Source organism: Aethalodelphis obliquidens, unplaced genomic scaffold (genome assembly GCF_003676395.1).
Source record: "Aethalodelphis obliquidens isolate GAN/ISIS:26980383/991018 unplaced genomic scaffold, ASM367639v1 scaffold5, whole genome shotgun sequence".
In the NCBI taxonomy this organism is placed as follows: domain Eukaryota; kingdom Metazoa; phylum Chordata; class Mammalia; order Artiodactyla; family Delphinidae; genus Aethalodelphis; species Aethalodelphis obliquidens.
The window spans coordinates 27,819,128-27,835,466 of record NW_020837949.1 but is presented as its reverse complement, the minus strand read 5'-3'; the positions used below and the strand labels follow the sequence as shown (position 1 = coordinate 27,835,466).

Here is a 16,339-nt window from a genome sequence, read left to right as displayed (position 1 = left end):
AAGTTTTAGCCACAGCAATCAGAGAAGAAAAAGAAATAAAAGGAATCCAAATCAGAAAAGAAGAAGTAAAACTGTCACTGTTTGCGGATGACATGACACTATACATAAAGAATCCTAAAGATGCTACCAGAAAACTAGTAGAGCTAATCAATGAATATGGTAAAGTAGTGGGATACAAAATTCCTGCACAGAAATATCTTCCATTCCTATATACTAATGATGAAAAATCTGAAAGAGAAATTAAGGAGAAACTCCCATTTACCACTGCAGCAAAAAGAATAAAACTAGGAATAAACCTAGGTTTATTCCTACCTAAGGAGTAAACCTAGGAATAAACCTACTTAAGGAGACAAAAGACCTGTATGCAGAAAACTATAAGATACTGATGAAAGAAATTAAAGACAATACAAACAGATGGAGAGATACACCATGCTATTCGATTGGAAGAATCGACACTGTGAAAATGACTATACTACCCAAAGCAATCTACAGAGTCAATGCAATCCCTATCAAACTACCAATGGCATTTTTCACATAACTAGAAGAAAAAATTTCACAATTTGTATGGAAACACAAAAGACCCCAAATAGCCAAAGCAATCTTGAGTAAGAAAAATGGAGCTGGAGGAATCAGGCTCACTGACTTCAGACTATACTACAAAGCTACAGTCATCAAGACAGTATGGTACTGGCACAAAAACAGAAATATAGCTCAATGGAACAGGATAGAAAGCCCAGAGATAAACCCACGCACAACTGGTCACCTTATCTTTGATAAAGAAGGCGACAATGGAGAAAAGACAGCCTCTTCAATAAGTGGTACTGGGAAAACTGGACAGCTACATGTAAAAGAATGAAATTAGAACACTCTTTAACACCATATACAAAAATAAACTCTAAATAGATTAAAGACGTAAATGTAAGGCCAGACACTATAAAACTCTTAGAGGAAAACATAGGCAGAACACTCTATGACACTCTATGCTGTGATTTACACAGCAAGATCCTTTTTGACCCGCCTCCTAGAGAAATGGAAATAAAAACAAAAATAAGCAAATGGGACCTAATGAAACTTAAAAGCTTTTGCACAGCAAAGGAAACCATAAACAAGATGAAAAGACAACTCTCCAAATGGGGGAAAATATTTGCAAATGAAGCAACTGACAAAGGATTAATCTCCAAAATATACAAACAACCCAATCCAAAAATGGACAGAAGACCTAAATAGACATTTCTCCAAAGAAGATATACAGATTGCCAACACACACATGAAAGGATGCTCAATATCACTAATCATCAGAGAAATGCAAAGCAAAACTACAATGAGGTATCACCTCACACTGGTCAGAATGGCCATCATCAAAAAATCTACAAACAATAAATGTTGCAGAGGGTGTGGAGAAAAGGGAAACCTTTTGCACTGTTGATGGGAATGTAAATTGATACAGCCACTATGGAGAACGGTATGGAGGTTCCTGAAAAAGTAGAACTACCATACGACCCAGCAATCCCACTACTGGGCATATACCCTGAGAAAACCTTAATTCAAAAAGAGTCATGTACCACACTGTTCATTGCAGCTCTATTTACAATAGCCAGGACATGGCAGCAAACTAAGTGTCCATTGACAGATGAGTGGATAAAGAAGATGTGGCACATATATACAATGGAATATTACTCAGCCATAAAAAGTAACAAAACTGAGTTATTTGTAGTGAGGTGAATGGACCTAGAGTCTGTCATACAGAGTGAAGTAAGTCAGAAAGAGAAAAACGAATGCTGTATGCTAGCACATATATATGGAATCTAAAAAAGAAAAAAAAGGTTTTGATGAACCTAGGGGCAGGACAGGAATAAAAACACAGACATAGAGAATGGACTTGAGGCCACAGGGAGGGGGAAGGGTAAGCTGGGACGAAGTGAGAGAGTGGTATGGACATATATACACTACCAAGCGTAAAATAGATAGCTAGTGGGAAGCAGCCGCATAGCACAGGGAGATCAGCTCGGTGCTTTGTGACCACCTAGAGGGGTGGGATAGGGAGGGTGGGAGGGAGACACAAGAGGGAGGGGATATGGGGATATATGTATACATATAGCTGATTCACTTTGTTATACAGCAGAAACTAACACAACATTGTAAAGCAGTTATACTCTAATAAAAGATGTTACAAAAAATCCCATCATTACAAAAAATTTAATGTAGTGAAGCAAAAAAGTATCATAAAAATACTTACCCTTACCAGCTATATAGGTCAGCAAAGAAATGAAAAACATATTTAAACATTTAAATAAATGTTTAGAAACGTTTATTTCGAGTCATTTTAATTTCATGTTATTTTCTCAGTTTCCACTAATGACTCTAAAAGTTGTTCTTCCGAGAGATGATCAAGAAAGAGAAAAAGAAATAATACAGAAGCCAAGGAAGGGAGGAAAATACTAAAGGGAAAACTACTCTCTGGGGCAGTCAAGTCACATCTCTGATGAAGGTCATGGTCAGTAGCTCATTTGGATGAGACAGAAACAGATTTTTCTTTCTTCTTTCCTTTTCTTTCTTTCTCTCTTTTTTTTTTTTTCTTTTTTAAAGAAAGGTAAAACAGCATGGTCTGCTCTGACAGAAAACTTTACTAAGAGTCTGGAATACAAGAAAGCTCTTAACGCGACTGGAACAGTTTGGCTTTTTAGAACAAATTTAGCTTTTTTAAAACAAGTTTATCAAGAGGCTAGAAAATTCAGTTCCACTTAGCCTGATCAACACTGCCTTGACAACACATTGTTATCTAATAGAAAGGTTTTGCTAGAAAGAAATTATACGGCTATCTGAATAAACTGATTATTAGATCCTTTACTCAGTAATTCTGTATCATGTAGTCATGATATCAATGTTCTAGACCAGTGGTTCCTGTCCACTTTTCTTGCTGTTGTGTGTAAGATGGTTGATATCCTTTATGATACCAGGACACTCCTTGGGTATTCCTTGCACACAAGATGTAAAGAAAAAATACTGGAACACAAGTGAATGAGGGAAACATTTTCACAAAAATAATTTTCAAGTCACCGCAACTCGGCAGTTCTCAAATGGGGGTAAACCTTCTCCACCTTTTCCCCTATCCCCTGGAACATTTGACAATGTCTAGAGATATTTTTGGTCCTTAGATCTGGGGCAGGGGGGGCAGTGCGATCAGGTGCTACAGGCAGCTAGTGGGTAGGAGACAGGGATGATGCTAAACATCCTATAATACACAGGACAGCCCTCCCCGCAACCCCTGAAACAAAGAGTTATCTGGCCCAAAAGGATAGTCTTGCTGAGATTGAGAAACACTGCTCTAACGAAGAAAACAATCACTCTGCTTCTGAGTAAGACAGTGTCATTAAAAACAGATTAAACTTCCTACCTGAAACAACTAAAAATTCATGTAAAAATATTTTTTAAAATGTTCTCAAAATTTTGGACATCGTGCAACATAGGAGAGTGATTCCTAAGAGGTGGGGAAACAAATGAGATGAGCCTTTTAGTTGCCCCAGGTTAATGCCAGGAGAAACTTTCAAAGCTGTGGCTCAGAAGGAGAACCCAGGGAGAGCCAGTGGTCTCCCTGAGTTGAAAAGATGGAGTTAACAGTTCAAGAAGGCCAAGGCTGCTGGAGTTTGCAGGAAAGACTACTGTTCCCTCTCGCTGCCCCATTTCGTATTCAAATGAATACTGACCACCTCACACAAGGGAGGCAACAATATGAGGATGGGGAAAGAACCACCCTAAAGGATTAGACGGGCCAATGCCCCAGATTCACACAGAGCCTGGAGCAGTGCTTGTTCCCAACAGCCAGAAAATAAAACCTCGAAGTTCACTGGTCAGCAGTTGGGGTCTTTAAGAATGTCTTGGTCCAGAACTGGGGACAATTAACCAAAACCACACCAAGGCTGGGCTTCCCTTGTGGCGCAGTGGTTGAGAGTCAGGCGGCACGGGTTCGTGCCCCGGTCCAGGAAGATCCTACATGCCGTGGAGTAGCTGGGCCCGTGAGCCATGGCCGCTGAGCCTGCGCGTCCGGAGCCTGTGCTCCGCAACGGGAGAGGCCACAACAGTGAGAGGCCCGCGTACCGGGGGAAAAAAAAAAAAAAAAAACTACACCAAGGCACATTATAATCAAATTGCTCAAAACCAGTGATTAAGAGAAAATCTTTAAAGCAGCTTGAGAAAAAAACCACATCATATACAGAGGAAGAAACAAAAATGATAGCACATTTCTCATCAGGAGAAAAAAAAGCAAGTTAGCAGAGAGTGGAGCAAAGTCTTTAAAGTACTGAAAAAAAGCATCTTTCCAAGTGAAGGTAAAATAATGACATTTTCATACAGAAAAAGGCTGAAAGCACTACAGAAAAGTCAAAGGAAGTCCTTTCAGAAGTGAACTATCTCTACAAGAGAATACAGAGTGCTAGGAATGGTAACTACACGGTTGAGTATACAACATTTTCTCTTATTATTTAAATTTCTTTAAAAGGTAATTGACTGTTTAAGGTCTAATAATAATATCAATGTATTGTGGGGTTTACAACATTTGTAGAAGTAAAATATATGACCAGAGTGTGCAGGGGCCGGGAAGGGAGATATGGACGTATACAATTGTGAGATGCATATACTACGTATGAAGCACCAGCATCTCACTTGAAGATGGATCGGGATAAGTTTAAAGGTGTACATTTCGAAGCCTAAAGCATGCAGGAATCTGGAGTTGAGCTCATATTCCATCTTTATTTGGCCTAAAGTACCTTTGTTTAAGACGTCTAAATGTAATACTATCGGGTGTCTAAAAAAGAACAGAAAATAGTTATGTGCTGCATGAAAAGTATGAGAAGAGAGAAGAAAATAATGAGAGAAGAAAATAATGAATGTCAAAATGCTGCTCCCTGGAGAAGAATCTTGAGAGTAGAAGGGTGTTGAACGAAAAGTTCCAATTTGAGCTTACAGTTAAAGACAAACTGATTTACTATATTACAGAAGGAACCAGAAGTTTTAAAAAGGAGTATAACAAGTGAAAACATTTGGTTTAATGATTATTAAGGCTACATTTGAAAATGTTTCTATCATTATTACATAATTTGTTATTAATTACTTGTAAATTAAAATGAAAAATTTAGTTCTTAATGATTTACATTAGCATCGAGAAAATGGCATGAATATAAAGGTATCTAGAAAAAGAAAGTTGCCTTGATGACTTTTTTTTCCGACCTACAACAGAAAGTAGGCCTATTATCCTTTTGGTTTGTTAGGAACAACTCTAGAAAGTTATGGTCCATCATTTTGGTATTCTGGAATCTTAATGCCAGTTTGATTTTGCAATACTTTTCCCATTTCAATAGAACACGTAAGTTAAAATTACAGTAAGTTAAAATCAATTTTCTTTTATGCTCTTGAGATTCCCAGAGACATCCCAGTGCTTGGGAAATTCATGACTGGAAATCACAGGCACCATTTATTCCAGGTTTGTCTGAAAAATTAGATAACTGATTCTATGACTACTAAAATGAACTATTCTTATTCAATTAGGAATCAGTTAATGATGTAAACTATAATACTGAACAAATTTGACTCAGGCAATTTTAGATCTTATTAAGGTTATTAATTGATAATCAAATTATTTTTCAACAAAACTTACAAAGTTGAGCATCTGCATGGAGAGTTCCTCCTTTAGGATTCAGCTTCTGGGCCTGAATTGCAGGAATGGGTTTGTACGATTGACCTGTGGCCCTATACATGGCCTGAACCCACAATATTCTATCCTGTTCATCCTCACTTGCAAATATTACAGTGTCTCCTTCTTTAACAGCATTGAAGAACATGTGACCACCCTGAAGGCCTGTGGAGGAAAAACAAAGACATTGTTTAAAATGTACACAATTGGCAGATTTTGAGCTCAATGCCTTGAATCATTTTCAGTTGAGGATCAAATCCAGAATCCAAGAATTGAAGGAAAACAATAAGGCGACGCTACACACTTCCATATCACTTTGGAAATTAAAATTAGCTTAGGGAACCGTTCGTAACAAAGCAGCATTCTGCAAGACATACAAACCTACCCCAAAGGAATGTACAGCAAAGTCTGATATTCCATGCCGGGGAAGAACGTCATTATCTGCCGGCACATTCCTCATTCTATATGCAGGAGATATATATGACCAGTTTAGCAGTAAAAAAAATACAGCCAAGACAAAAATGATACTTACGTTGCAAGGAATTTTACTTTTGCAAAATTCTTTCACAGAGAAGATATTTTGCATTTTAAGTGATGGATCGGTGAATGGGATCACTGACTTCTATTTTTAATCTATAATAATTTCTTAATCTATTCATTAGTATCTCTATATTTCTTAACCTCACTTTATTAATTTCATTAATCTCCATATATTCATTCATTCATTCATTCACTTATTCATTCACTCACTCATCTCAAGCACTGAGTGTCCAGTACTATACACAGCATTAATATATTAGGAGGGAGGGAGAGAAGTACAAGAATGTGATGCTGGGGAGAAAATTAGTAGTATATAATATACAGTTATTCATTAGCTATTTCTTTCCCTGTTTCTGTCTCTTGTACCTTTTGCTTTTCAGTAAAGAAGTTTCTGAAAGCACTGCTGATATTTCTCATATAATTTCCCCGTTACAGTAACTTTCACATATTTCATCCTTGTACTGAGATAACAGAGATAATGAGTTATGGCTAAAACTAAGTAGCCTCATAAAGATATAATTCAAATCCTATCAAATCTTGTCTAGGTATATAAATGGAATATGTACCATTCACTGAATGGAGTTTGAAATGGAGAATAGACACAGGATATTTATGACAATTTCATGAATACATGAGAGGCAGGGAAAGTGATTCAACTAAGAATTACCTGGGTGGGGATCTGTGTAATCCACAGTGTATCCCTCAAGCTGCATTAATTCTTGTGGTTCAGACTTTTTTTCTCTATAACTGCACATAGCAAAGGTGTATTGGCTAACCTGCATGAGAAACAAAGTTTACATATTGGTTACATTAATTTTTTTTTTTTTTTTTTTTTTTTTTTTTTGCGGCATGCGGGCCTCTCACTGCTGTGGCCTCTCCCGCTGTGGAGCACAGGCTCCGGACGCGCAGGCTCAGCGGCCACGGCTCACGGGCCCAGCCTCTCCGCGGCGTGTGGGATCTTCCCAGACCGGGGCACGAACCCGTATCCCCTGCATCGGCAGGCAGACTCTCAACCACTGTGCCACCAGGGAAGCCCCTACATTAAATTTATCTTCTAGTTTTTTCTTTATCAGAAGACTCTTTGACCAAAAAAACCCCCAAACATATGATCTGCATATAAATTATTAAATGTTCACATTTTTTAAACCTTGCTCAGAGATTAAGCACCTTTCATTTATCAGCTTGCAGTTAAGCCTTTCATGCCTATGACCCAGCATTTCCCAGTTTGATGACCTGCTGGCCAAGATTCCATGAGCTATTTATTAACAGAAGAGCCATAAAAAAAAATAGTTGTGTTAAAAATAAGTTTGGGACCATAAAACTTCTAGAGGGAGACATAAGCAGAACACTCTGACATAAACTGCAGCGATATTTTTTTTGATCTGTTTCCTAAAGCAGAGGAAATAAAAGCAAAAATAAACAAATGGGCCTTAATTAAACATAAGCTTTTGCACAGCAAAGGAAACCATCTACAAAATGAAAAGACAACCTACTGAATAGGAGAAAATATTTGCAAATGATATGACCGATAAGGGATTAATATCCAACATAAAAACAGCTCATACAACTCCATATCAAGAAAACCAAACCGCCTGATTAAAAAAGTGGGGAGAACACTTGAATAGACATTTTTCCAAAGAGGACATGCAGAGAGCCAACAGGCACGTGAGAAGATGCTCAACATCGTTAATCATTAGGGAACTGCAAATCAAAACCTCAGTGAGGTATCACGTCACACCTGTCAGAATGGCTATCTTCAAAAAGACCACAAACAAAAATGTTGGAGAGGATGCGGAGAAAACGGAACCCTTGTGCACTGGTGGTGGGAATGTAAATTGGTGCAGCCACTGTGGAGGACAGTATGGAGGTTCCTCAAAAAACTAAAAATAGAACAACCATATGACCCAGCAATTCTACTCCTGGGTATATATCTGAAAAAGAAACTCCACACACAAAAACCCACTAATTCAAAAAGATACATGCACCCCAATGCTCCTAGCAGCATTATTCACAATTGTCAAGGTATGGAAGCAACCTAAGGGTCCAGAAAGAGATGAACAGACAAAGAAGATGTGGTTTATATACACAATAGAATACTACTCAGCCATAAAAAAGAATGAAAATTTGCCATTTGCAGCAATATGGATGGACTTGGAGGGCATTATGCTAAGTGAAATAAGGCAGAGAAAGACAAACACTGTATGATATAATTTACAGGTGGAATCTAAAAAATACAACAAACTAATGAATATAACAAAAAGAGCAGCCGTCTCACAGATACAGAGAACAAACTAGTGGTTACCAGTGAGGAGAGAGAAGGGGGGAGGGGGAGGGGATTAAGAGGTACAAACTACCATGCTTAAAATAAGCTACAAGGTTATATTGTATAACACAGGAAGATAGTCAATATTTTATAATAACTATAAATGGAGTATAACCTTTAAAAACTGTAAATCACTATATTGTACACCTGTAACTCATATAATATTGTACATCAACTACACTTCAATTAAAAAAAAGTTTGGGAATCATCAGGTTAAATAAAGACAAACAGGCTTCTTTTACTGCAGGTTCTTTACGGCCTTTAATATGCTAATACACATTGTGAATCTCCAACAACAAGACATATTATGAGCATTCTCAAACATACAATCATGGAACCACATTTTCAAGCACACGTATTTCAAGACTTAACCAAAGTAAGAAAGATCTTAATAAGTGTTGGAAATTTATTGGGCCACATAGCCAACCCCACAGGAAGGTCCAGGGTGGAGTTAAGGTTTTAGGCAGCCAGGGACTCAACATGGCCAAAGTCTGCTGTCTCTCTGCTCTGCTTCTCTTGAGGAACTGGCTTCATGTTCTTACCCTGAAGTCTCACTGGGCTAGAACCGTAGCTGCCAACAGCTCCGCAGCCACCTCTGATTGCCTCAGCTTAGGTGTAAGGCCGTATGTGGACCATTCACTGTGGCCAAGGCGCAAAAGTACCACTATTAGCCCAGTCTGGGTCTGTGGCAAAGACTACTGAATGTTACAATGGGCAGGCTCTTAGAAGTTCCCCCAAAGCAGTGGGGGGGAGGTGCTGCTCCGAGCAGGAGAAAAAGATGTCTGGTGGATTGATACCTAATTGCAAAATTTCCTACAACACAGGTTTCCAGGGAAGATACTTTGCTTAATGAGAGTTCCCTTTCCCACTTCTGAACAGAAATTAAAACTAAGGAAACATAAGCACACCTTTCAGTAGATGAAGATTACTTAAAGAGGACTGAAAAAGGAACTAATTAGGAAAGAAAAAAAATAGATTACATGAACTAACACTAAAATTAAGAACGTCTCCTCATTAAAGGATACCCTGAAGAAAGTAAAAAGGTGTATGCAAAGTATATATTCAACAAAGAACTAATATCAATGTGGGGTGATTTGTAGATAAGAGCAAAAACTGAGGTTACTTGGAGAAGAGGAAATTCTGCCTCAAGACTGCAGCATTAACTCCTGCCTGAGTTTCTAGCCTGCTGGCCTTTCTGGAGAACCCTGACTGATACCAAAAGACTTATGATGGATTATGAACACTTGATCCAGCCAATTTCCTTCCAGGAACTTACCCAAGGAAACAAATGGACAAATACTCAAAGATGCATGTGCAGTGTGTTCACGGCAGCATTGCGTATGAGAAAAAACTGGAAAAACCAACAGTGGTTTGATTAAATACATTATGGTATAACCATACAGGAGTATAATGCCACACAGCCACTGAAAGAAATATGACGGGTTTTTTTTTTTCTGGACATGAAACTATTTCTAAGATATAACATGAAGAGCGGATTTAAAAAATGTAGAGTGTGCTTTTTTTGGTAAACACTCTATATACATATGAATAGAAGGCTGTATACTGAAACTATAAATAGTGATTATTATTAGATAGTACAATTGTAGGTCATTTAAAGTTACTTTTTTCAGTGTTTAAAGTTTTTTTTCAAAGAATATTAATTACTTTATAATGAGACTTTTTCTATTTTGGGAAAAAAACCAAAGCTTTGTTTGGGAACAGCGAGTCCAATAACTTGAGACACTTGCAGTTCTTACTACTCTTAGACTTCCTTTTCTTTTTGCTTTCCGTATCTTATAGATGGCCGATGAATTCACTTTCTCACCTGCATATGCCTAAGGCTTACAGATGAAACCCACTGGCTCCCATCGGAGCTTCAGTTTCTTTGTGTAAAAAGGTATGACTGTGGGTGTTTCTTTAGGGGGTGTTGGTAAACTGTAACATTATACTTCCATTATTTATTCTGAAAAGCAACTCACTCTCTTACTTAACTTAGTCCAAAATCCCACCATTCTTCCATAAAGTGATTTAACATAGTGTTAGCTTAAAAATATTATGAAATATTTCAAGCGTAAAAAACATGATAATATATTAACATGTATATACCCCCCATTCAGCTTTGTTCAATCATAACTTCTTGTATATATATATATATACATATATATATATGTGTGTATATATATATATATATATGCTTTAAGCCCCCACCCCCAACCCCTCCGGACAGAAAAAGTTAATGCCTACATATTATACCTACTCAAACCCATTTCCTTTTCTCTCTCCCCAGAGGTAATCATTATGCTGAATTTTGTGTTTATTATTTCCACTCATGCTTTAAAACTTTTATTTTACATGTAAGTTCTTGTAGGTTCCTGGACCTAGTTCCAACCTGTGTGTAGGGAGAGGGTGAGGGGTGGTTTCTATACCACCACCAAACAATGCTCTGGACAGCAGCTGGTTTTCCTACAACTTAACTCAATTGTGATACTATCTGCCAGGAGATAGCATCAGATTCCACAGGTGAAGGGTTCAGTCTGAAAAGCTTGCCCTCCCACTCCCCCTACTTGAGATGCCAGTTGCAAGCCTAGATTGTTTACCTGTGCTCTGGTCAACCGGTTACAGACTGGAGGCTCCCATGACCCCCTCCTGTACTTCAGAGGCCAGTTGCAAGTCCAAGTTGTCACCGGTACTTCTGACCAAATGGCTACAGATCAGAGGTTCCCAGTATTGCCCCCCACACCCCCTCGGGTTCAATTAATTTGCTAGAGAGACTGATAAAACTCAAGAAACCCATTTACTTACTAGATCACAGGCTTATTATAAAAGAATATAACTCAGGAAATGCCAGATGGAAGAGATGCATGGGGCGAGGTATGGAGAAACAGTGAGGAGTGTCCATGCTCTCTCCCAGCACTCCATTCTCCCCAGATCTCCATGTGTTCACCAACCTGGAAGCTCTCTTGAACGCCCTCCTTTTGGGTTTTTGAAGCTTCATTACATCGACATGATTGATTAAATCACTGATCACTGGAGATTTATTCAACCACCAACCCCTCTCCCTGCCCCAGAGGTCAGGGTGGGTGGGACTGAAAGTTCCAGCCCTCTAATCCTGTGGTTGTTTCTCCTGACAACCAGCCTAAGGTGCTTCCCAAAGTCACTGCATCAACATAACACCTTTATCACTCTCATTACTTAGGAAACTCTCAGGGTTTTAGAAGCTCTGTGTTAGAATGGGGATGATGGCCAAATATCTATTTCTTTTGCTTTTAACTCATCTCCTAAGTGTAGAAAACTGAGTGCTTTGCTTCTATCACCAGCTCCCATCTTATAAAGCAGTGCTCATTATATGCTAATTCTACCTTATTTTAGTAATAAATAAGGTAATAATTATACTTAAGTATACTAAGTATACTTAATACTTAGTATTAAGTAATACTAAATATTACTGTACTAATACTATTATTAATATACTAATATTAACATTTAGTCAGAAAATATTCATTATCAAATATGTTATCTTATCAATATTTATTTGCCCTTGTCTTTTTCTTTTTTTAATTTTTATTTATTTATTTTGGCTGCGTTGGGTCTTCGTTGCTGTCTGTGGGCTTTCTCTAGTTGCGGCGAGCAGGGGCTACTCTTGTTGTGGAGCACGGGCTCTAGGCATGTGGGCTCAGTAGTTGTGGCACACGGGCTTAGTTGCTCCGCGGCGTATGGGATCTTCCTGGACCAGGGAAGGAATCTGTGTCCCCTGCATTGGCAGGCAGATTCTTATCCACTGCTCCACTAGGGAGGCCCTCGCCCTTGTCTTTACCCATATTTTTTTTGTCACCATTATTTCTTGAATTACACTCCATCATTCTGAGTTCAATTTCCTTCTTCCTTCCTTTTAGCAAAAGCTGAGTCAGTTTTTCTTTTTCTTTTAAAATGTCTTTAATTCTCCCTTACTTATTAATGATGGTTTAGTTGGTTATATATAGTATTTTAGGCTAGTAATCTTTCAGCACTCTGAAGATACTACCCCATTGTCAGAAGGCTTATATATCTAAGTTGAAAAGTCTGATGGAAATCCAGTTGTGGTTCCCTTGTAGTTAATCTGCCTTTTCTCTCTGGTTTCTCTTAAATGTTCTCTTTATCTCTGTTGTCCTGCAGTTGCGCTGCAAAACTTCTACTTTTATATTTATCGTAGTTAGTATTTGTTGTATTTCTTATATCTGATAATGCATGACTTGTATCAATTTTAGAATCTTGTTCAGTATTTTTTCAAAGGTTGAATCTGTCCCATTTTTCCTGTATACTGCCTTTTCTTCCAATTCTATCAGAAGTATCTTGAAACTGTAGATTCTTTCCTCCACATCTTTTAACCTCTTTACATGTTTCATGTTTCTGCATTTCTGTATGCTGAATTCTGAGTTATTTCTTCAGATTATAACTAATACGCTATCATTAATTACATCACTAACTTTCTCTTCAGATGTGTCTAACCTACTGTTTAACATGTCCAATAAGGGTGTAATTTCAATGACTGCTTTACATTTTTAGTTAGTAGCTGTGCATAGTCCCTTTCCAAACCTGCTTGTTTATTATTTCAGTGTTACGTTCTTTTCTGTTGCTGTTTTGTTCTTTTCTTATACTTCTGAACCCACTTATAAGTTTCAATGCCTTAAATACAATTATTTTATAGTTTATATATGTGATATTTCTATTACTGAAATTCTTGGGGGTGCAAATAGTTTATTATTCTATAATTTTAAATTACGAGCTCATATCCAGCACAGTTTTATCTGTAGATCTCTTATAAAGCCTAGGTTAAGGGATCATTTCTCTAAAAAAAAAATTTTTTTTTTAATGCCAGATGCCTCAGATGTATCACCAATCCAGAAGTATTTTTTCATGTTAATTTCTTAACTTGGATGTTTCCCTTATATTTGGAGAAATAAATTAGAACTTCAAAACTTTCTGAGTCAAGGCTAACAGTTACATTCTCAGGCATCTATTTTACTCCACACTCCAAACCTAAGGCCAAACAGAAATTTACCAGCCTGAGGGCAGGCTTTTTCTAGTCTACCATTTCCCTGAAATCTAACTCTTTTAAGTTCTTTAGGAGAAAGTCTCTGTTCCAAATTCCCACTTTGAGAATGCCTCAGGGTATGTTTTCTTTCTCTTGGAGTGAACAATAAAATCCCTAGCCCCTGACAGACCAACATCAATATCCCTTGTCCCATACCCCAGCCCCAGGACAGCCACAACGTCAACTCACAAGCTTCACTATTTGGTCCCTGAGGTTTTCCTTTCTTCTTACAGTTACCTATGTAAAAAGATGTGTATTATATCATATTTCTAGATGTTTGCCATAAAATAATTCTTAGCATTATTTTTATGCCAAGCAACACCACCAATTTAAACCCTTTGGCTAACTCTCGATTCTAATTTTGTTTTATGGAGTTTCTGAATAGTAGGTCTAAGTTTTATATGCATGAGAGAGACTATACGTGTCTTTTTCACCACATTCCAGGAAAAAAAAAAATCTATGATGGATAGTATATAAAACCAAACATATGTTCAAATTTGTCTTATAATTAAAACATAATTATTAGACACCAGAGACTATTCCAAACTCATCATTTTGTGATCAATTATTAACAAAATAGAACTATTTATTAAGCAAATCATTCATGTTTTCCATTTCATTCTTTTGGAGAGTCTTCAAAACCTGACTAAAAGAAAGTCTCCTGACAAATCACCACAGGAACGATCTGGAACCCGCTGGGAGAGAGGTCTGCTTCCTTGCAAGGGTTAGCAACAATCTCCAGTAATTACTAGCTGGAGTACAAGCAACCACTGCATCTGCTACTCCAGACAGGCTATCCGGCAAGACTCGCCCACTTCTATGCATTTCTTCACCTGAACTGCCGAGCAGGAAAATATCACCTTCGCCTTTAAAATCCCACTTTCCATGTATTTCTTTATCTAGTAAAACCCTACTCCCCCTTCCAAGACCCTGACAAATGTGTCCCCTTTACCTTTCTAACTGCATTTCCTGTGTGTTGTTCCCTGTTCTTGCCTCACTGGCTCCTACACTGTCTGGCATATAGTCCCTGCCTTTTAATTTCTCCACGAAATCCAACTTATTTCAGTTCGATAAATATTCTATTAAGCCACATTTGAAAATGTATTCTATCTGAAAGTACAAATCACATACTTATCTTGTTAAAAAAATAATACTAATAATCCAGCAGCTCAAATTACCCAACGTGTACTTAAATGGATCCTCCACTACTTGGCACACAAATGATATTTGAGTTTTTGAATGTCGAACACTCCACTTAAAATGTTCAGGAAATAATAAACATGAGGCCAAATTCATTCCTTCATCTAAAGAGCCTGTCTTGAGTACCCATTATGTGATGGGCACACCTGTGAGGGCCACGGGGACCCAGATCTTACTCCTTCAGGATACACAGCTGTGATGTGACCACAGTCATCAAAATGCTAAGAAAATGCAGGAAAAAACAAAGTGAAACAACAGATAATATAGCAAAAAATAATATGGGAAACAACTAGTTAGGGAGTGACTATTCATATTAAAAAGAAATTCTTAACCTTCTCAAAAATAAGTGGTTCATAAAAGTAAAGAGATCTGTCTATATTTTATGTATTTCTACTTAGAGAAAAAAACAAGGCCAAAATAATGAAATGTACTGAAAACTGATCAGAAAAAAACAGTAAGCAGTTTTAAAATTGTAGTGGAACATCATAAAATGTATAATTTCATTCAAAATCCCAGATCTTACATATATCAGATACACATTATATAATAATACATGGGATTGTACTTCTCAACATTATAGATTTACTTTTTTTAAAAAATTAATTAATTTTTTGGCTGAGTTGGGACTTCGTTGCTGTGCATGGGCTTCAGTAGTTGTGGCATGCAGGCTTAGTAGTTGTGGCGCATGGGCTTAGTTGCTCTGCAGCACGCGGGATCTTCCCGGACCAGGGCTCAAACCTGTGACCCCTGCATTGGCAGGCGGATTCTTAACCACTGCACCACCAGGGTGCAACACTTTTTGATAGTATTGTCCTAACGTTCTACAAGGTATTTACTTAATCAGTAAAAATTCACCAATGGAATAAAATATTGTTACATTTGCTAGAATCACAGATTTCAATCATGTGGTGAGGAGTTTTAATACTTTGGAAACTAGAGGCTGTGATATCTAGAGGACTCAAGTCTCACTAAGTGACAAATAGTTACTCTCAGAGCTAAACATCACTGAAAAGAAAACATATGATTATCCTCTGAAACATACTGGTATTGAGGGATGAGGGTTATGGATCCCTGAGGTTGCGACCTCAACTTGAGAGTTCACGGATGTGGAAACTGACTTTCCTGAGGTCACCCAGAAGGAGATGGTCATCTTGAGTGTAGAACACAAGTCTCCTCAATCCAGTAAGTACTCCTTACGATATACCACATTCTAATTCACATTCTGAAACTTAAAAACTGTATTCCCAAATAACAAGCCAATTGCCCCTTAATTTCTGGCAAAGTTACTATTTAAGAGAGCTATAAGGTATTTAGTTAGGTATCTGTAAGAAACTATAATCAAAGACTACTAAGGGTAGGGGAGAGAAAGAAAAGTGAGTTGAACAGCAAGCAAGTTGAGGCATTTCTCTCAGGTACATATTCAATAAATCACCATCATTTGTTTTATAGTACTGTTAACTATATCTTTAAACAATATAAAATTATAATCCTTTCATATATTTAATACCTCTCTTGAATT

At 37.6% G+C, this 16,339-nt stretch overlaps 1 protein-coding gene across 9 annotated transcripts in view; it reads right to left on the bottom strand.

Moving 5' to 3' along the window:
• The window catches only part of CADPS2 (calcium dependent secretion activator 2), a 483,666-nt gene that overhangs the window by 168,734 nt on the left and 298,593 nt on the right, over nucleotides 1–16,339 (bottom strand). For all 9 annotated transcript variants that reach the window (XM_027102072.1, XM_027102066.1, XM_027102065.1 and 6 more), the window contains exons 10-11: nucleotides 6,894–7,002; nucleotides 5,651–5,851 (exon numbers count right to left, since the gene is read on the bottom strand). In XM_027102072.1, the coding sequence (XP_026957873.1) occupies nucleotides 5,651–5,851; nucleotides 6,894–7,002 (310 nt within the window). The remainder of the gene's footprint in view (nucleotides 1–5,650; nucleotides 5,852–6,893; nucleotides 7,003–16,339) is intronic.